The following is a 20,370-nucleotide window of genomic DNA, read 5'->3' on the forward strand; positions in this document are numbered from 1 at the left end:
TTTTTCAGGCAGAATTTCAAAGTTTTATGGCAACTTTTACAGAAATCACAGAAAAGAGACAGCGACTGATGATGAGCTGGGGGAGAGAAGGGTAGTGGGTAACGGGTCTGGGATGTTGGGGCTGAGCACAACAGGACGATAGAATGCTGAAAACCTGTGGGAAGCAGAAAGTTATGGGGGTAGCTGGGTCATCCTAGGGGCCCAAGGAGTGGGTGGCACTGCCCAAATGTGTCCTTTGGGCAGGAAACATCAACAGTAAGAAAATGCAGATGGCCTACCAACAGATGGAAGGCCTCCAAAGTTAAAAATGCCCACCCAGATCCCTTGGCCCAGTCCCATCCCCCCACCCGCCCCCACCCCCCCATCAGGCAGAGATGTGGCAGCATTTGCTGGCTTGTAGCATTGGTCCTCTGGGACCCTCGGTCTCCTCTTCGAGGGTCCTGCCCGGATTGGCTGGCACTGAGGGCAAAATAAACCTTCCAGATTGTCAGGGGAGATCAGCTGGACTCGCTTTGATTCCCGGCCTCCTCCCCAAAGCTGGTTCTCATGGCTGAGGGAGTCTGCTGCCCTCTCAAAAGTTAAGTCTGTCACCCCCTTTTCCCAAGACATGCACCCTCCCGCGTCCCCCCTCCCCCAAACACACTATATACACACACAAGCCACTCCCTCCAAGGCGTGGCTGGGCTCTCAGAGGTAGTGGAGGGCGAGTGGGGGCGCTGGAATGTCTGAAGTTGCAGGTTCAAAATATGCCTCCTCCAGCTAAGCCCTGGGACTGAAACCCCAAACTTCTCCCCTCCCGTCTCCGAGCCTGGAGAATGAGTGTCCTCCCAAGAACCCGAGTGGAGGGATTGGAAAGGTGTGCGGCCTCCTTGCGCACACACCCACCCGCTCCTCCCCGCCGGGGCTGAGCGGAGCTCCCTGAGGGCTGGGGGGAAGGGCTGGGATCTGAGACGGCCTCTGACGGCCTCCTTCGAGGGTCCCCCAGGGAGGGTAGGTTCTGAGGCTCTGGGGCATGGGGTGAAGTAGGGGGGGGGCGTCACTAGGGGAAGGGAGACTTTGGGGGCAAAGCCAGGCTGGGTGACCAGGGAGAGAGACCTTAAACTCCCCAGGATGGTTACCGGGGGTGGTTCCCTGGGGAGAGGACTGGGGTGGGAATTTCCCCAGGGGTATAGACGGTCACCAACAGGATGGGCTGGAGTTGGGGTCACCGTAGGGGAGGAACCGGGGAGGCTCCCGAGAGGAAGGGGGAAGGCTGAGCTACTGGGGACACAGAACAGGGGCAATCAAAGTCCGGGGAGGGGGCGGAAAAGGGAGGCCGAGTCCCAGGAGAGGAGGCCGAGTCTGGGGGGAAAAGGAGACCAGGGTCCAAGAGCAGGTGCAGCCGAGTCCCTAGCCCCGGGCGGGCGGTGGGGACGAGTCTCTGCGCAAGGCCCTAGAAGCCCCGGATGTGGCAGTACGCCTCCAGGCTGGCGAAGAGGATGTACAGGAGCCAGAGGCCCAGGAAGAGCGCGGTGGTGGCGAGCTTGGGTCCGCGCGGGCCGCCCAGCTCGCCGCCGATGTGCGGCCGGCGCCGGTACAGCAGCACGGCAATGCCCACGAAGGCGAAGACGGTGAAGAGCGTGACGGAGAAGGCCAGCGTGCCAGTGCGCACCTCGAAGGGGCGGCCCTGCACCGCCCAGTACACGGCGGCCACCGACCAGGCGACGCCCAGGCCCAGGAACACGTTCACCGCGTTGGAGCCGGTCACGTTGCCGATGGACGCGTCGGCGCACTGGTCCTGCAGCGCCGCCACCTTGCTGGCGAACGTGTCTGCGGGGCAGAGACATACGGGTCGGAGGGGCTTTGCGCAGCCACCCACAGGGGCGGGCATCCGCCTGCCCCCTCCCAGCCTTTCCCCGTCGCCTGCTTTCTGCGGGCAGTGTGGGCTCAAGACCCCTGACCCCCACCCAAGAGGCAAAGTCCATCACCATCTCTAGGCCTGCTCGCCACTGGAACTGCTGCCGGCTTTCTATGGGACCCGCCGCCTGCTTTCTGTGGGATTCATTCTCTATGGGACTCACTGCCTGATTTTTTTTTTTTTCCTCCGAGACGGAGTTTTGATCTGTCACCCAGGCTGGAGTGCAGTGGCGCGATCTCAGCTCACTGCAGCTTCTGCCTCCCGGGTTCAAGCGATTCTCTGAGTAGCTGGGATTACAGGCGCCCACCACGCCCTGCTAAGTTTTTGTGTTTTTAGTAGAGACGGGGTTTCACCATGTTGGCCAGGCTGGTCTCGAACTCCTGATCTCAGGTGATCCACTCGCCTCGGTCTCCCAAAGTGCTGGGATTACAGGTGTGAGCCACCGCGCCCGGCTATATTTTTTGTTTGTTTTGTTTTGAGACAGGGTCTTGCTCTGTTACCCAGGCTGGAGTAGAGTGGTACAATCATGGCTCACTGCAGCCTCATCTTCCCCAGCTCAGGTGATCCTCCCACCTCAGCCTCCCGAGCAGCTGGGATCACAGGCATGCGCCACCACGTCCAACTAATTTTTGTATTTTTTGTAGAGATGGGGTTTCACCATGTTGCCCAGGCTGGCCTCAAACTTCTGGGCCCAAGTGATCCTCCCCCTGCCTTGGCCTCCCAAAGTGCTGGGATTACAGGCGTGAGCCACTGCACCCACCTGTTCCCTCATCTTAGTTAAAACTTTGAGGTTTGGCCGGGCGTGGTGGCTCACGCCTGTAATCCCAGCGCTTTGGGAGGCCAAGGCGGGCAGATCACGAGATCAGGAGCTTGAGACCAGCCTGGCCAATATGGTGAAACCTCATCTCTACTAAAAATGTAAAAATTAGCTGGGGGTGGTGGCGTGTGCCTGTAGTCTCAGCTGCTCGGGAGGCTGAGACAGAAGAATCGCTTGAACCTGGGAGGCAGAGGTTGCAGTGAGCTGAGATCATAAGATCACTGCACTCCAGCCTGGGCGACAGAGCAAGACTCTGTCCCCCCACCGAAAAAAAAAAAAACCCCAAAAAAACAACTTTGAGGTTCACTGGCCTGGTTTCTGTCATGTCCCCCAACATAGTTCCATGGACTCTTCTGTCTGGTTTCTTGCGGGATGGGGCATCAACGGCTTGTTTCTATGGAACCCACTGATTGGCTTCTCTGACATCCACACCGTCTTCCTAGGAACCCCTCTCCCCACAGCTGTCTCTTCCCCGCGCTGCCACCTTCTCTCTATGAAATCCATTGTATGGTTTCTAGCATTTCCTGCTACCTTAGTTTTATGGGACCTTCCACCTGGGTGCTTTTGGGGAGGATTCAGTTCACATCTTGCATCTAGGGGACCTGCTGCCTGGCTTCTATTATGCCCCACCTCGGTATTTCTCTGAGACCCACCACATGGGCGCTGTGTGACTCCACCCACCTCATTTCGGCAGGATCCTGTGTTGCCCCTGCCTGGCTCATCTGAGATCCTACCCCACCAAAGTCTCCCAGGGTGTTACCAGGGATGGAGGTGCCCAGGGCCACGAAGACAACGGCATTGACAGAGTCCTTGAGGCCAACGGTGCAGCCGAAGTGGGAGGCGAGGTCCCCAATGAGGGCGGTGAGCAGGCCGATGACCAGGATGGAGACGCCAAAGCAGGCCCAGCCGTGGCAGTACTCGGTGGGGGGCACACAGGCAAAGAGCACCTTCCAGAACACCGTCAGGAAGTGCATCACGTAGTCGAAGCACGACGGCAGCCGCTCCTCCCGGGACCCGTCCTCCTCCTCCTCCTCATCCCCTGTGGGCACACGACCCAGCTGGGGCATACACTCGGACTTCCTTCCTTGCCTACAGAAGCCCCATTTTGTCTAACTTCCTGACAGCCAGTCCCACTGAATGAACTTCTTTCCCAGAATCCCTTGCACCTAAATGTGGCCAAGTCAACTGATAAAAAGTTACTTTCCCAGAATCCTTTGAAGCTAGGAGCATGAATGGGCCCAGGTGAAAAATATTTACTTTCCCAGAATCCTTTGGATCTAAATGTGGCTAACTCAGCAGCTAAAAACAGTTACTTCCCCAGAATCCCTTGGAGCTAGGAGCATGACTGAGGCCAGGTAAAAAAATATTTACTTTCCCAGAATCCCTTGCACCTAAGTGTGGCCATGTCAGCAGCTAAAAACAGTTACTTTCCCTGCATCCTTTGAAGCTAGGAGTGTGAATGGGCTCACATGAAAAATATTTACTTTCCCAGAATCCCTTGCACCTAAGTGTTACCATGTCAGCAGCTAAAAACAGTTACTTTCCCATAATCCCTTGAAGCTAGGAGTGTGAATGGGCCCAGGTGACAATATTTACTTTCCCAGAATCCCTTGCACCTAAATGTGGCCAAGTCAGCAGCTAAAACCCATTACTTTCCCAGAATCCCTTGAAGCTAGGAGCATGAATGGGCCCAGGTGAAAAATATTTACCTTCCCGGAACTGCTTGCACCTAAATGTGGCCAAGTCAACGCTAAAAAGTTACTTTCCCAGAATCCCTTGAAGCTAGAGGAGGCCACATCTGCCCAGCTAAAAATATCCAGTTCCCCAGGACCCTTTGCTGCCAGGGACAGCCATACCCCTAGCTAAAATTATTCATTTTCCAAGAAGCCTTCACAGCTACTGAAAACCAGTCCACAGCTAGAACTACTCACTTCCTCAGATTCACTGCAGCTAACCAAAGCCACAGTCTCCACTAAATGTACTCACTTTCCCAGAATCCATTGCAGCTAGAGGGCTATATACCCAGCCAAAATTAATCACTTTCCTAGAATCCCTTGAGGCTAGCAACAGCTATGGCCTCAGATAAAAATACAGTATTCACTTTCCCAGAATCCCTTGCAGTTGGCAGTTGCCATGTCCCTGGCTAAATACTTGTTTTGCCAGAATTCCCCTTGTGAGTGACTATCTGACCCAGTCTGCCAATGAGATATAAACAGAGGGTTTCTGGAAAGCCCTGGCTTTCCTGATATGGGCATTGGGTTATGGATGTGTTTTCTGAGCTTTGTAAAGGATGCCTCATGCTTAGAGCTGTATCACCTATTGTGACCTAATCTGACCAGCTTTTGACCTGCAGTGACTTTTTTTTTTTTGAGACAGAGTCTCCCTCCGTTACCGAGGCAGTAGTGTGATCTCAGCTTACTGTAACCTCCGCCTCCTGAGTTCGAGTGATTCTCATGCCTCAGTCTACCGAGTAGCTGGAATCATAGGTGTGCACCACCCCACCTGGCTGATTTTTTTGTATTTTTACTAGAGACGGGATTTCGCCATGTTGGCCAGGCTGGTCTTAAACTCCTGGCCTCAAGTGATCTGCCCTCCTAGGCCTCCCAAAGTTTTGGGATTATAGGTGTCAGCCACCGTGCCCAGCCAACCTGCAGTAGCTTTTATAACCTGAAAGCCCTAAGGCAGTGTTTTGTTTACCTCACCCTACGCTGATTAGTATAAAGCAATGAATGAGAATCAATGACCACACTTGTGTGTGGCACACATTACATCTGGAAGGATGCTGATGAGAACGAACGTAGCTCCTGACCAGTCACTGCTGAACGCATCCCTAACTGATGTAAGACATGGCTGAGGTCAGAGCAGGGAGGCCACGCTCTTTGGGAGGGAGGCGGCTGCTATTACTGCATCACTATGTCAGTTGAGGCTTCTGCCTGCTCTGCTTCAAATCCTTCCTTGGTTCTGTACTACCTTCAAACCTAGGCCCACACGCCTAGGCTTGGTATTCTGTGGACTCTGGCCTCAGCTGACTTCCCCAGCTGCTCCCCTCTACAGGGAGGCTCGTGGTTATGCCTGTCACTCTGAAGTCACCTCTCTGGTGTCCAACTCTGGATCCACTGTGCGATCCTGAATCAGTGTCCTCACCTCTCTGGCCTTCTGGGTGCCTATCTGTGATAAATAATTATACCTGCTTCATGGGAAACTTGTGATGACAGAATGAGTTGGTTCATGTAAAGTGCTGTCAACAGTCTCGGACACCTCCAGCGTTATTACTATTGTTTCGATTGTTATTACTGAAAGCCTTTTTTGGTGCCTGGGGAAAATTCAAAGATGCTCCATGCCAAGTCCAGCCTTCAAGGAGCTTACAGTAGGAAGGCAGGTAAAGGAAGTACAAAAGCACCTCTGCGTGCAAGATGGGACCCGACTCATCCCCTAAGGGAGTGTGGACTACCCTTCTCCCTCACCCCTCCAGCAGCTCTGTGCTGGGACAGCAAAGAACCAAAAGGCACGTGCTGGACAAAGTGCAAAGTGACCAAGCTCTGATCCAGACACTGAGGATACATTAATTAAAATGAGTTCACACAGGAAGTGCCAACCATGCCTGGCACTCAAGACATGATAGGGTCAGCTGGGCACAGTAGCTCACACCTGTAATCCCAGCACTTTGGAAGGCTGAGGTGGGCAGATCACTTGAGGTCAGGAGTTCGAGACCAGTCGGGCCAACATGGTGAAACCCCATATCTACTAAAAATACAAAACTTAGCCAGACATGGTGGTGGGTGCCTGTAATCCCAGCTACTCAGGAGGCTGAGGCAGGAGGATCGCTTGAACCCAGGAGGAGGAGGCTGAGGAGGCTATAGTGAGCCGAGATCACACTACTGCACTCCAGCCTGGACGACAGACTGAGACTACATATCTCAAAAAAAAAAAAAAAAAAAAAAAAAAGACATGATAGGGTCACCGTTGTCATAATCAGGATTATCATTACTGTTATTATTATTGTTATGTTGTTATTCTTCCTCCACCCCGATCTAATGACCTGATCTAACCACCTGGTTTCTATAAACCCACAGCCCGATGTACGCTGGGTCTCTACCACCACCACCTCACACCTCGTTTCAGTTCCACCTCATCCTCCGTCTCCACTAAGTCCCCAGAGGAAATGTTCCGAAGCTCAAAGAGCCCCTTGCCATCTCCCCATTGTTCGTGGAATGAACCTCAGAGGAGCCTCTGCAGGGCCTGTCTCCTGCTAGTTTCTTTTTTTGTTTTGTTTTTTGTTTTTTTTTTAGATGGAGTTTCGCTCTTGTTGCCCAGGCTGGAGTGCAATGGTGCTATCTCGGCTCACCGCAACCTCTGCCTCCCAGGTTCAAGTGATTCTCCTGCCTCAGCCTCCTGAGTACCTGGGATTACAGGCGCAGGCCACCATGGCCGGCTAATTTTGTATTTTTAGTAGAGATGGGGTTTCTCCATGTTGGTCAGGCTGGTCTCGAACTCCTGACCTCAGGTGATCCACCTGCCTCGGCCTCCCAAAGTGCTGGGATTACAGGCATGAGCCACCACGCCTGGCCTCTCCTGCTAGTTTCTACACCCTCTCTACTTTCCTCCCACAAGCTCTCTCTAGCCCCAGGGGCTTCCCCCATTCAAAACCCTCCATGGCTCCCCAGTGTGTTCAAAATGCCACCCAAGCTCCCTACTGTGGTCCACAAGGAGCAGTGTGGAAATGTGCCGATTTCCAGCCTCATCCTGGTACCTCTTCCTCCCGCCCAACACCAGGCACCCACCCAAAAAATGTGCCATAATCTCGCACACTCCAGGGCCTCTGTGCTTGGCTCTCCCTCTGCCTGAAACACTCTCCCTGTCTTCTCCCTCCTCCTGGCTGACATCTTTTCCCATTTGAAGACTCAGCTGGGAAGCCACCCCCTCCAGGAAGCCCTCCCTGACTTTCAGGCTGGGTTAGGAACCGCATCAGGGCTTTCCTCTGGGTCTCCCATCCCAGCCCTGCCTACTCTGGGTTGTCTCTCTCTTGTGACATGTCTGTCTCCCACACTGGACTGTAAGCTCCATAAGGACAGGGCCAGAAATCACTTCTGTGTCCCTGGCAATGTCTCACATAGGGTCGGGCCCAGATTATCCCTCAGAAGTATGTCAGAAGAATGTGGCTTCAGAGGGAGATGCCACTTTGTTTCTACTGGGCAAACAGTCTGGTGTTTCTAGGCCTGCTGCCTGGTATTTTCCCACCCCCTAAGCCTGGTTTTTTTGGATCCTGCTCGCCCAGTTTCTTTGCAACCACAATTCCATGTATGCCTTCAGTTCCCAAGAGCTGGGGCCTTAACCCTGATGTTATGTAAGAGACTGAAGCCCTGAGCTCCAACCTTGGGCCTTTTCTGGACTCCCTGTGGGACTTCAGGCCACTCCCTCCTCTGTCTCTGAGCCTCAGTCTCCCCGATCCATATCACAAAAGGCCAGTGTTGGCTTCCAAGAAGACCGTCCGTGGGTCCAAGTGTCGTAGTGTCTCTAGCCACAAGGGGGCAGTGTGGGCCTGTCTGAGGCCAAGGAGGGTGGTGACCCGAGCAGGTGGGAAAGAGCTCGGTGCCCTGGTGACTGTCTCCAGGGCAACGGAGGAACCCAGGCTCTCTCTGGGGTGGCCACGCCATTTAATCTGTTCCCACCCTCCTGATGCCTGACGGTGGGAGAAAGCCCAGGCTGGGAACCCTCCCGGTTCAGCCCAGAGCCAAACATAAACCCTCCCAGCCACTCCAGCCGCCGCCTGTCCCTTCTCTGCCCTTTCTGTGTCCTCATCTACCTGCCTCTCCCTCTCCCCCGCCCATTTCAGTTTGCACCATTCATTCTGTCTCATGTCTTCTCCATGTCTCTCTGATTCTCCCTGTGTATTTCTGTGTGTCTGTCTCTCCTGCTTGTATTTTTTTTAGAGACAGGGTCTTGCTCTGTTGCCCAGGCTGGAGGGCAGAGGCACGATCACGCCTCATTGCAGCCTCAAACTCCTGGCCTCAAGCAATCCTCCCGCCTCACCCTCCCAAAGCGCCAGGATTCCAGGCGTGAGCCACCGCGCCCTGCCTGTTTCTTTATCTTTGTGCCTGTGTCTCCATTCATTTCTCCCCCTTTCCCTGTGTCTCTGTCTCTCCATCTTTCTCTCTTCTCTCTCCTCCCTCCCCACTTACCTGCGCTCACCGTAATTGCCTCTAAAAACTGCTCCCTCCATGAATGGGTCCCAATTACCAAGGCCAAGTTCGTTTTCTTGATGAGTTTATCCACCGTGTTCTGGGGACGAGAGGGTGGGGGAGAGGTCACTGCCCCTGAGCGAACCAGGGAAGCTCCATGAGGGGTCCTGGGTCGGGGGCTCACAGCCTGTGCCCAGGGGTCCTTAACTTTCCACACCCCAGTTCTGAAGGCAAGCAAGGAAAAAGAGAGGCATGTGCTGTCCGTGGTCCTGACGTGGGACCCTCCTTTGGCCTGATCTTAGAAACCTTGTGGCTCCCCGCTTTCCGGACCCTCCCCAAGGAAATGACCCAGGCTGGACTCCAGGAAGGTGAGGCCCCGGAAAATCACCTTAAAATCATACGACTCCTCGATGATGACCTCCAGCCGGCAGTTTTCCCCAAGAACTGGCTTGCCCATCTCTGCTATCCTCCGAGCCTCCTCCTCCTCGGCTGTTAGCTTCCTGTCCCCATCCCCTGCAGCATGAGGGATGGGGGTTAGACTCCTGGGAGACTTACCTAACTGGGCCTGTGATGCCTTTACTACCTGTCCCCATAGTTAGAGAAAGCCTATCTGTTCTCCTCTGGGAAGCTCCTTGGTGACTCCTCCCAGCCTCCCGCCTGACCACCGTCTCCTTCAACCCCGAGGTCCAGCTCCCAAGGGCTGGTTCATGATCTTTAGCTGGTGGGCTCTGGGGTTCGTATGGTGGAGGCTGTGAGACCTTAGGCAATGCCTGAGCCTCTCTGTGCCTTAGTTTTCATATCTGTTAAATGGGCACAATAATTAGTACCTACCTCATGGGGTGGTTGTGAGACTTAAATGAATTAATTCGTGTGAAGTGCTTAGAACAGTGCCTGGCACACAATAAATATTCAATACATGTTATTATCTTTATTATTATCACCAACATTATCATCATTGTTGCCACCCTGATAGGGGAGGCCCGGTCTCTACATCCAATTTCTGGAAACATCCTAGAGTGTGGCTGAGGTGGTGAGGAAAGGGGAGGACACCCGATTTTGACACAAATCTCGGAACCAGACCCACCTACATCCTGGTCCTGAGCTCGCTTCTCTCCCCAAAGTATGCTGACCCCTGACTCCAAGCCTAGCAGCAGCCCAACCCTAATTCTGGTCCGTCCCTAACTCTGAGCTGGACTCTCACTGTGGCCCCAAATGGGAGCCTGTCATCAACACTGACTCCAAACCCCAACCCTCAGCCCTGGGTCTGACCTCAGCACAACCCTAGCCCTAAACCCTAATCCCGACTCTAACTTTCACCATAACCTGGAGCATCAATAACCCCAAGCCAAATCCCAAACTCTATCTCCAGATCTAACTCCAGTCCTACACCTGACCTCAAACCTCAGTCCCAACTCCCAACTCTGACACCATCACTCATGAGGAGCTTGACCACATGGCAGAAGCTGAAGTGTGTTCACCTGAACCTGTTTCCTCTCCTTCCTGGGCAAAGAGCTGAACTACATTTCCCAGCCTCCCTTGCAGCTGGGTGTGGCCATGGCCTGAGTTATGGACACTAGAATGTGGGCAGAAGTGATGGTCAGTCCCTCCAGGCTTAGCCCCCGAAAACCTCCCATGTGAGCCTCCAAACTCTCTTGCCCTGTTCACCAGCAGCAAACCCAGCCACAATGCCAAAGCTCCCTGGCACAGTGGAGTCACAAGATGGAATGGCCACATGGCAGAAGAAAGCCACCCACCAACTAGGAACACTCTCGTAAAACTTTGCCTGAGAGGCCAGGTACAGTGGCTCATGTCTGTAATCCCAGCACTTTGGGAGGCCAAGGCAGGTGGATCACCTGAGGTCAGGAGTTCGAGACCAGCCTGGCCAACATGGTGAAACCCCATCTCTACTAAAAAATACAAAAAAATTAGCTAGGTGTGGTGGCAGGTGCCTGTAATCCCAGCTACTCGGGAGGCTGAGGCAGGAGAATCTCTTGAACCCGGGGGCGGAGGTTGCCATGAGCCGAGATCGTGCCATTGCACTCTAGCTTGGGCAACGAGAGCGAAACTCCGTCTCACAAAAACAAACAAAGAAACAAAAAACAACTTTGCCTGAGCAAGAAATAACTTTTTTTGTCTCTTCTCCTTCTTTCCTTCCTTCCTTCCTTCCTTCTTTCCCTCCCTCCCTCCCTCTCTCTCTCTCTTACTTTTCTGAGATGGAGTCTCACTCTGTCACCCAGGCTGGAGTGCAGTGGCACGATCTCGGCTCACTGCAACCTCCGCTTTCCAGGATCAAGTGATTCTCCTGCCTCAGGCTCCTGAATAGGTGGGATCACAGGTGCCCACCATCATGCCCAGCTAATTTTTGTATTTTCAGTAGAGACAGGGTTTCACCATGTTGGTTAGGCTGGTCTTGAACTCCTGACCTCAAGTGATCCGCCCGCCTGGGCCTCTCAAAGTGCTGGGATTACAGGCATGAGGCATTGTGCCCAGCCAAGAAATAACTTTTACTGTGTTAAGCCCTTGGGATTTGTGGGTCAGTTTGTTATAGCAGCTTGTATTGCTTCCTCCAACGAATACAATCTTTAATCTAACCCTAATCCTAACCTCGGATCCCAATTCTGATCTTGACTCCAAAATGACTTTGTCCATCTCCAAGCCACTGACCTTAGCCCTAACTCTTACTCCAATCTCTGTCCTTGGCCCCAATTCTAACCTAAATTCCTCAAACTCTATCACTCACCTCAAAGTCCAACTTTAGCTTTGACCTAAATCTGACTCTAATTCTAATCTGATCCCACCAGCAGGAAAGAACCTCCACTGTGACTCTCACCTTAACACGGTCCTAACCCCGATCTCCAATCCAAACCCCACCTCACTCCTAATCAACCCCAAACTGGATTCTCTCTGACCCCACTCTCACAAACCCAGATCTGATTGTATGACTTACAACCCTGATTATAGACATAATCTTTTTTTTTTCTTTTGAGACAGAGTCTTGCTCTGTTGCCCAGGCTGGAGTGCAGTGGCACAATCTTGGCTCATTGCAACCTCTGCCTCCCGGGTTCAAGCGATTCTCCTGCCTCAGCCTCCCAAGCAGCTGGGATTCCAGATGCCTGTCATCACACTCAGCTAATTTTTTTTATTTATTTGAGGCAGAGTTTCGCTCTTGTTCCCCGGCCTGGAGTGCAATGGCGCGATCTCAGCTCGCCGCAACGTCCACCTCCCGGGTTCGAGCGGAATTACAGGCGTGTGCCATCAGGCCCGGCTAATTTTGTATTTTTAGTAGAGACGGGGTTTCACCATGTTGGTGAGGCTGCTCTCTAACTCCTGACCTCAGGTGATCCACCCTCCTCGGCCTCCCAAAGTGCTGGGATTATAGGTGTGAGCCAACGCACCTGGCCTCACCCAGGTAATTTTTGTATCTTTACAAGAGATGGGGTTTCACCATGTTACAGACATAATCTTGACCTCCAAAATGCTAACTGTAATCCCAAACTCACACAGGCACCAACAACTCTCAGGCCAGCCTGAACTGTCCCCCAGCCCTGAATCTGCCTTTATCTCACCTCCAATCTGCCTCAAACCCAACCTGGAAGAGTAGCTTTGGGGCTGGGACCCTCCCCCAGGCCCTCTTCCAGTGGCTCCTCCCCACTCAGAGCCCACAGGTGACTTCACTCACCTTGATTGAGTAGCAGAGCTGGGGAGAAACAAAGACAGGCAGACAGTGAGATCAGTTCCCCACGAAGCTCAGGTCCACGAGCTTTAAGGAGTGCCTGCAATTGAGCCCCTGAAAGGCCCCCGACCCTGGACCCCTTACTTCTCCCACAGCCCACTGGTCACCCCTCACCTGAAATCCCTCGCTTAAGCCACTGGGGCTGGCCCAGCTCAATGAAGAAATTATCCTTTTTCTCATATTCCTCGTCATCAACTATCTTCACCTGAAGAGTTTTCCTGTGCAGGGAGCAAGGCGGAGGCAGAACACTCAGCGTAAGGCCCTCTCCCCAGACTCACCAGGCAACCCTCCTGGCAGCCACCCAGTTTTCCAAGCACCTCCTCTGTCCCAGACTCCACAATCTCATTTAATCCTCACCACCACGCAGGGAGGAAGGCTCTATTATCATCCCCATTTGACAGAAACAAAACCAGGCACTGGTGAGGAAGCTGAGTCTGATTAAAGTAAAGCATTCTGGGTGCAGTGGCTCATGCTTGTCATCCCAGAACTCTGGGAGGCTGAGGAGGGAGGGTTGCTTGAGGCCAGGAGTTCGAGACCAGCCTGGGCAATATATTGAGATCCCATCTCTATTTATATTAAATAATTTATTTTAAAAAATAGGCCGGGCGCGGTGGCTCACACCTGTAATCTCAGCACTTTGGGAGGCCGAGGTGGGTGGATCACGAGGTCAAGAGATCGAGACCATCGTGGCCAACATGGTGAAACTCCGTCTCTACTAAAAATACAAAAATTAGCTGGGTATGGTGGCACATGCCTGTAGTCCCAGCTACTCGGGAGGCTGAGGCAGGAGAATCGCTTGAACCTGGGAGGTGGAGGTTGCAGTGAGCTGAGATCATGCCACTGCACTCCAGCCTGGCAACAGAGCGAGATACTATCTCAAAAAATAATAATAATAAAAAAAGTAAAGCGGTATGAGCTCATGGTTGAGACAGGATTTGAACTTACAACTGTCAGAATCCAGACTGTTAACCCCTGCACTCCAGCCCAGCCACTATGGTCTCCTACCTAGATTACTAGTTGCCTCCTAAACAATCCCATGCTTCAGCTTCACCCCCCACAGTCTGTTCTTCCAAGAGCAGCCAGAGTGATCCTGATAGAACCAAAGTCAGACCGGGTCCCTCCCCTGTGCAAAACATTTGCATGGCTCCTATCTCTCACAGAATGAAAGTCGAAGTCCTTAGAATGGCCCACAAGACCCCCTGCAATCTAGCACTCATTCCCTTTCTGGCCTCCTTGCTATTCCTTGAACAAGCCAGGCCTGCTCATGCCTCAGGGCTTTTGCGCTGGCTGTTCCCTCTGCCTAGAACATTCTTCCCCCAGGCTCCCTTCCTCAGTTCTTCATTCAGACTTCACCTTCTCAATGAGGCCCACTTCTTCCATCTTATTTAATAGTGAAATCCCTCACTTCTCCCCCTCCAGCACTCCCTTATACTGCTCTGTTGTCTTTCTTTTTAATGTATTTATTATTATTTTTGGAGACAAGGTCTTGCTGTGTCACCCAGGTTGGAGCACAGTGGTGCAATCATAGCTCAATGCAGCCTCAAACTCCTGGGCTCAAGCGATCCTCCTGCCTCAGCCTCTCATGTAGCTGGGACTACAGGCATACACCACCATGCTCAGTTAGTTTTTTATTTTTTGTAGAGATGGGGTCTCACCACATTGCCCAGGCTGGTCTTGAACTCCTGCCCTCAAGTGATCCTCCCATCTTGGCTTCCCAAAGTGCTGGGATTACAGATGTGAGCCATGGCACCTGGCCTGTCTTCTTTAAATATCACCTTCTAACACCCTCTAACATTTATTTGGTTTATTGTTCATTATTTACCATTTGCTTCCCCATCTTTAAATTTAAGTTCCCCCAGGTAAGTTCATTTATGTTTTTTGTTTTATCTCCAACACCCAGAACAGTCCCTGGCATGGAGTACACCCCCTCCATACATATTTTGCTAACTCCAATCCTTCAGCACAGAAAACCCTCAACTTCCTGCTCTCTGTCCTAACCAGATTTGGAGAGTTAACCAAGTGCTGATGCTAATTGATTTTCTCAGCATCTCTGCTCCTATGGTAACCAGGGGGTGGCAGGAAACAGCCAGAAGTTACCTGTCACCTTCAGGCACATAACCCACGCCCCTCGACCCCAAAGACCCACAAACCCAGAATGCCCACAGCTTTGCCACTGGCAACTCTTTCGGCTGTAGGAACCATGTAGTCCCACAAGGCCTGGCCCCAGAACCCAGAAACACAAACACCCAGCCCACACAGTCACCCAATCGAGGAAGCACAGCCGATCACACCGCCCACACCTACACGCCATCACACCCTACAGCCATTCCCACTGCAGTGGCAAGACTGCATGGACCAGATGTCCGTCAGTTAGCACGACTCCCCCACCACAGCCTTGGTGACATCGCCACCCTGCAGCCCCTCACTGTGGTACCACGTAGACGCTCCTACCTTATATCTAACTCCTGATGCCTCTTGGTGTCTCTGTTTACTTCCTTCAGTGCCTCTCTGCATCTCTGTCCCTACATTTTCCATCTTCTTTTCTCTCTCTGCCTCTCTCAGCTTCTCTGGGTCTATCTCTCCATCTCTGACTGTCTGTCTCTCTGACTCTCCAGCAGTCTCTCTCTCTCTCTCTCTGACTCTGACTCTCTCCGTTCTCTGTCTCAGTCTCTTCTCATCTCTCTGATCTCCCTTTTTTTGAAACAAAGTCTCGCTCTGTTGCCCAGGCTGGAGTGCAGTGGCATAATCATGGCTCACTGCAGCCTTGATCTCCAGGGCTCAAGCAATCCTCCCACCTCAGCCTCCTAAGTAGCTGGAAATATAAGCGTGTGCCACCACATCTGGCTACTTTTAAATTTTTTATAGAGACAGGATCTCACTATGTTGCCCAGGCTGGTCTTGAATTCCTGGCCTCAAGTGATCCTCCCACCTTGGCCTCCCCAGTGCTGGGGTTACAGGTGTGAGCCACAGCACCTGGCCTGCCCTTCTTTATCTGGATTCTTCTCTCCCTGTCTCTGTCTTTCAGAGTCTAAATAATGGAGTAACAAAAGTCAACGCACTTCAAGCAGAAGAGTTTCAATCAGGCAGTCATTCAAAAAACGCATCTCAACACACAAACACGCACAAGACACAGCGACACCCGCGCAAGGACAGGCGCACACAAGACGGCCATGTGGGGACATCCGCCCACCTCCACCCTCCTGGTTTCAGGATATTTTCAATTTTCTGTGGGTGGAAAGAAAGGGCCGCCCCCGACCTCGGCGTGGGCGGTGAGCTGTCCGCGGTGCTGAAATGCTGGGGCCAACGAGAAGGGAGGGTCTCCCGAGACATGCTCCTCACACATCCTGACACACACAGACAGCTGCCGACACAGTGACATGCTGACAGGGTGACACACACACCTCTGTCGCTCACTCTCGCAGACACGCTGCGATCCGCTGACACACAGTGACTGACGTGCAGTGACAGGCACGTCAACTGCACCCTGGCAGGCGCGCCCTCAGGGGACCCAGATGCAGGAGAATCCCAACGCGCAGGAAACAGCAAGAGGGACTCGAGCTAGACCAAGGCAGGACTTCCTGAGATCAAAGGAAGCAGATTTCCTCCCCAGCCTGCCCCCTTGTTTCCTGAAAACTCCACTCTCCTGCCCTTCTCCCCTGCCGACCTCTGATCTCAGACCCAGTCTCCTGACCCAAACTCCCTTTTCTCTCTGCAGCATCGTGAGAACCTCTCCTTCACTGGGTCAGTCTCTCTCCTCCATGAGTGTCTTTATCGCCTCTCCATCTCTCTGCCTTTCAGTCTCCCTCCATCTCAGTCTTTCAATATCCACCTCTCTCCCTCTCTCAAGGCATCTCTGTCTCTGTGTCTCTTCCTTTTTTTGGGAGGGAGATGGAGTTTCGCTCTTGTTGCCCAGGCTAGAGTGCAATGGCGTGATCTCAGCTCACAGCAACCTTCGCCTGCTGGGTTCAAGCGATTCTCCTGTCTCAGCCTCCCGAGTAGCTGGGATTACAGGTGCATGCCACCACGCCTGGCTAATTTTTGTATTTTTAGTAGAGGCGGGGTTTCATCATATTGGTCAGGCTGGTCTCGAACTCCTGACCTCAGATGATCCGTCCGTGTTGGCCTCCCAAAGTGCTGAGATTACAGGCATGAGCCACCGTGCCCAGCCTCTAAGTTCCTGTCTTTCTGTGTCTCTGTCTCTCTGTTCTGTCTCTGTTTCTCTCTCCAGTTCTGTCATTCTGTCTTCAGCTCTCCCTGCGTCTATCTCTGGGTCTCTGTCTCTGTGTCTCTCATGCTCTCCCTGCCACCCCATCTCTGGGTGTCTCTCCTCCATCTCCAGCCCAGCTGCTTCAAAGCGCCTCTAATTAGCACCTGCCCATCAGAGGAAGGAAGAGTTTCCCTAAACACTAATTAGCCTCCTGTTCTCTGTCTTCTGAAGCCACAGCTGGGAGCTTGTGGGGGTGGGGGATAGACGGTGTCCCAGCCTGGGGAAGCCGTGTGGGGGAGGACAGGGCCTGTAGGGTTGCAGCAGCAGGAGGGAAGCAGGTTGGACTATAAGAAGGACCGGAAGAAGCAGAAAGAAAACTCTCCATTCCCCATCTCTTGGTGTGAGAGAGGGGTCTGGGATGGTGCCTCTCGCAGCCCCCAACCCAAGTTCTCAACAACCCTCAGGCGGAGACCAAGCCAGACAGAGAGATGGAAAGGTGTGGAGCGTGCCTGAAATAGAAGCTGAGTCAGAGAGCGAGGTGCTGGGGACAGACAGCCGCAGATGAACAGAGACGCAGAGACTCAGAGAGAGACAGCCCAGGGAGTGAGAGATGCAGAGACGCAGAGGGAGAGACGGAGAGACAGCGAGAGCAGTGAGAAGCTGAGTGCTGCCCGAGGCGGAAGCGCAGAGGCTGGGAGGAGGAGGGAGGGGGAGCGCGGTGGGGACTCCGCTTGAGTAGGAGGCGCGTGGGCGGCACGGAGGAGGGAGACAGACGGGCATGCGGGGGTGGAAGGGAGCAGGCAGAGGAGGGGCAGGCGCTGCCTGCATCCTGGGCAGTGGGGTGGGGGAATGTGAGGCTTCAGGCACACATTGGGGGACACTCGGGCACCTGTGTAAGGGGTGGCCAGGGATCTGGGCGTGAGAACAGCCCTGACTTAATAATTTAGTGTACGTGTCTGTGACTTTATGTGTGTCTGCATGTGTTTGTTTTTTTTTTCTTTTTTTGAGACAGGGTCTCACTGTGTCGCCCAGGCTGGAGTGCAGTGGGTGATCACAGCTCATTACAGCACCTAACTCGTGGGCTCAAGCCATCTTCCTGCTTTGGCTTCCCAAGTAGCTGGGACTACAAGTGCACACCACCATGCCCAGCTAATTTTAAACAATTTTTAGTAGAGTAGAGGCTGGTCTCCAAGGCTCAAGCCATCCTCCCGCCTCAGTTTCCTAAAGTGCTGGCACTACAGGCATGCGCCACCACTAATTTAAAAAATTATTTTTAGAGTAGGAGTCTTGCTATGTTGCCCAGGTTGTTCTCGAACTCCTGGCCTCAAATGATCCTCCTGCTTCGTCCTCCCAAAGCGCTGGGATTACAGGTGTTGACCACCACGCCTGGCCCTGCCGTGTGTGTCTATGTGTGTGTGGTGCGTATAAATGGCTTTGTGTCCAATCTGTAAACGTCTGTCTACATGTGTGTGTCTTCAGGGTATCCAGCCAGCCCACCTCCCCAGACCCCATTTTCCTAAATCCCAGCCCTCAGGCTCCCCAGTGTCTCCCCAGGCCCTGCCCTGCCTTCCCAGGCCCCCAGATTCCAGCACTATCTTTTCCCAAAGCCTCGCCCAGATTCCCGTTAGGTGCCCCGCTATTTCCCCAGGTTCTTCCTCATACCCAGAAGCCCCACCCCTTCCCTAGCTGCGCGTCCCCAGGCCCCACCTATCTTGTTAGGCCCCGCCTTCTTCCGCAGCCCACATCCATTATCCCATTTCCTGGTGTCATATGTCCAAACCCAGACCCCACCCATCGCCCTGGACCCGCCCCCTCTCCACAGCCACAGACAGCGTCTCATCTCCACAGGCCTCTCCCCACATCTCCCTGGGCCCTCTTCTTCAGGACACACACCATGAGCTACCAATTAAGGCCCCACACCGCTCTCCCCAGGCCCCTGTCCCATCTCTCCTCACCTCGTCCACCCTTCCTCCTTGGGGCCCTCTTCTCACCTGTCCGGCCGCCCCTCTAGACCTCGCCTCTTCATTTCACAGTCACAACCCCACCAGGCCCCGCCCACGTGGTGGACACAGCACACCTAGGCCCCGCCCCTCCCGAGGCCAAGCCCACTTTGGGGCACGATTCACTCAAGTCCCTCCCCTCCTAAGGGCCCAGCTGTTCAGTGAAGCCCCGCCCACGTCGCGGGCACGGCCACGCAGGCCCCGCCCCTCCCGAGGCCCCACCAGGACCCGCCCACGATGTGGGCATGGCTCACCAAGGCCCCGCCCCTGAGCCCCATCAGGCCACGCCCATTCCGAAGCCCCGCCCCTCCCGGGCCGCCACGGGCGTGCTCACATGGTCTCGTCGTCGCCAAACTCCAGCTCTCCGCATGCGTCCTCGTAGTGCACGCCGCCGCCGCGCGCCGTGCCGTCCACCGTGCGATAGGGGAGGCGCACGGTGCCGCGCGCGCCCGAGCTGCGCACGACGCGCACATCCACGGTGCCCATGCACTCGCTCACGTGCAGCAGGCGGTCCTGGAAGGAGAAGATGCCTGCGTGGTCGTCGTCCAGGATGGTGACAGTGGCCAGCAGCGGCGCCACCAGCCGCCCCTTGGGCCGCCCGCCGCCGTCCGGCTCGAACATGCCCTGCGCGTCGCCCACGCGCAGGTTCAGCAGCCGCACGAAGAAATGCTCGTCCTCCTCGAAGATGTCGTCGTCGATGATGCCGATGCGCAGCTCCTTCTGCGTCTCGCCTGGTTTGAACACGAGCGTGCCCTCGCTGCGGCGGGGTGGGGAGGGGGAAGAGCGGGGTGAGGGTCGGTCATCAGCTGTGTGTTGTACGGGGGGAGTCTGGACGTGCTTCCCAGAGGAGGAGCAGGTGCCATAGAACTCCCAAGTATGAGGGTCGACAGGCACTAAACAAGTAATACTGAGGGTGAATTGGGGTGGGCGTCCTGGAGGAAGGGCTGCAGAGCGGGAACAAGACAGAGTGGGCCCCTCCCCGCGTGGAACTCGTGAGGAGCAGAAGGTGGGAATTAAACAGGTAATGATAAGGTTGAGATCAGGGCAGGCTTCCTGGAGGAGGCATTAGCGGGTGGGCATACTCCAGGCAGAAGGAACAGCACATGCAAAGTCCAAGAGTTGAGAGGGAGCCTGGGGTGTTCTACATCCCTGCTTCTCAAACCTTAATGTGCATATGAATCCCCTGGTGGATCTTGTGAAAATGCAGATTCTGGTTCAGAAGCTCCTGGGTTTCTAGAATCGCATTTCTAACGAGCTCCAGGGGATGTCCTTGTCACATTTTAAGTGGCAGGGATATAGGACCCAGAAAGGACTCTGTCATTCCTCTGATAAAAACTCTTCCCAGATGCCCCCAAGAGAAAGTCCATACACCTTCACTTGGCATCATTCATTCATTCAACAAACACTCCTAAGGGGACCTGTTCTGTGCCTTGTGCTGAGTGGTGCTGGGGACACAGCAGTAACCAGGCCCTGTCCTCACAGGGTTCACAGCCCCATGGGAGAGCCATATCACCATGACAATTGCACATTTAATGAT

At 53.9% G+C, this 20,370-nt stretch overlaps 1 protein-coding gene across 3 annotated transcripts in view; it reads right to left on the reverse strand.

Moving 5' to 3' along the window:
- Positions 1–20,370, reverse strand: part of SLC8A2 (solute carrier family 8 member A2) — a 44,664-nt gene continuing 24,294 nt past the window's right edge. For 2 of the 3 annotated variants that reach the window (XM_054464772.2, XM_063658503.1), the window contains 7 exons: positions 19,168–19,590; positions 12,741–12,844; positions 12,573–12,590; positions 9,282–9,406; positions 8,894–8,993; positions 3,475–3,753; positions 1–1,809 (listed from right to left, as the gene is read on the reverse strand). In XM_054464772.2, the coding sequence (XP_054320747.1) occupies positions 1,433–1,809; positions 3,475–3,753; positions 8,894–8,993; positions 9,282–9,406; positions 12,573–12,590; positions 12,741–12,844; positions 19,168–19,590 (1,426 nt within the window). In that variant the 3' untranslated portion in view covers positions 1–1,432. The remainder of the gene's footprint in view (positions 1,810–3,474; positions 3,754–8,893; positions 8,994–9,281; positions 9,407–12,572; positions 12,591–12,740; positions 12,845–19,167; positions 19,591–20,370) is intronic. The other variant, XM_054464773.2, reaches the window with a different exon arrangement.

Source organism: Pongo pygmaeus, chromosome 20, assembly GCF_028885625.2.
Source record: "Pongo pygmaeus isolate AG05252 chromosome 20, NHGRI_mPonPyg2-v2.0_pri, whole genome shotgun sequence".
NCBI classification, from domain to species: domain Eukaryota; kingdom Metazoa; phylum Chordata; class Mammalia; order Primates; family Hominidae; genus Pongo; species Pongo pygmaeus.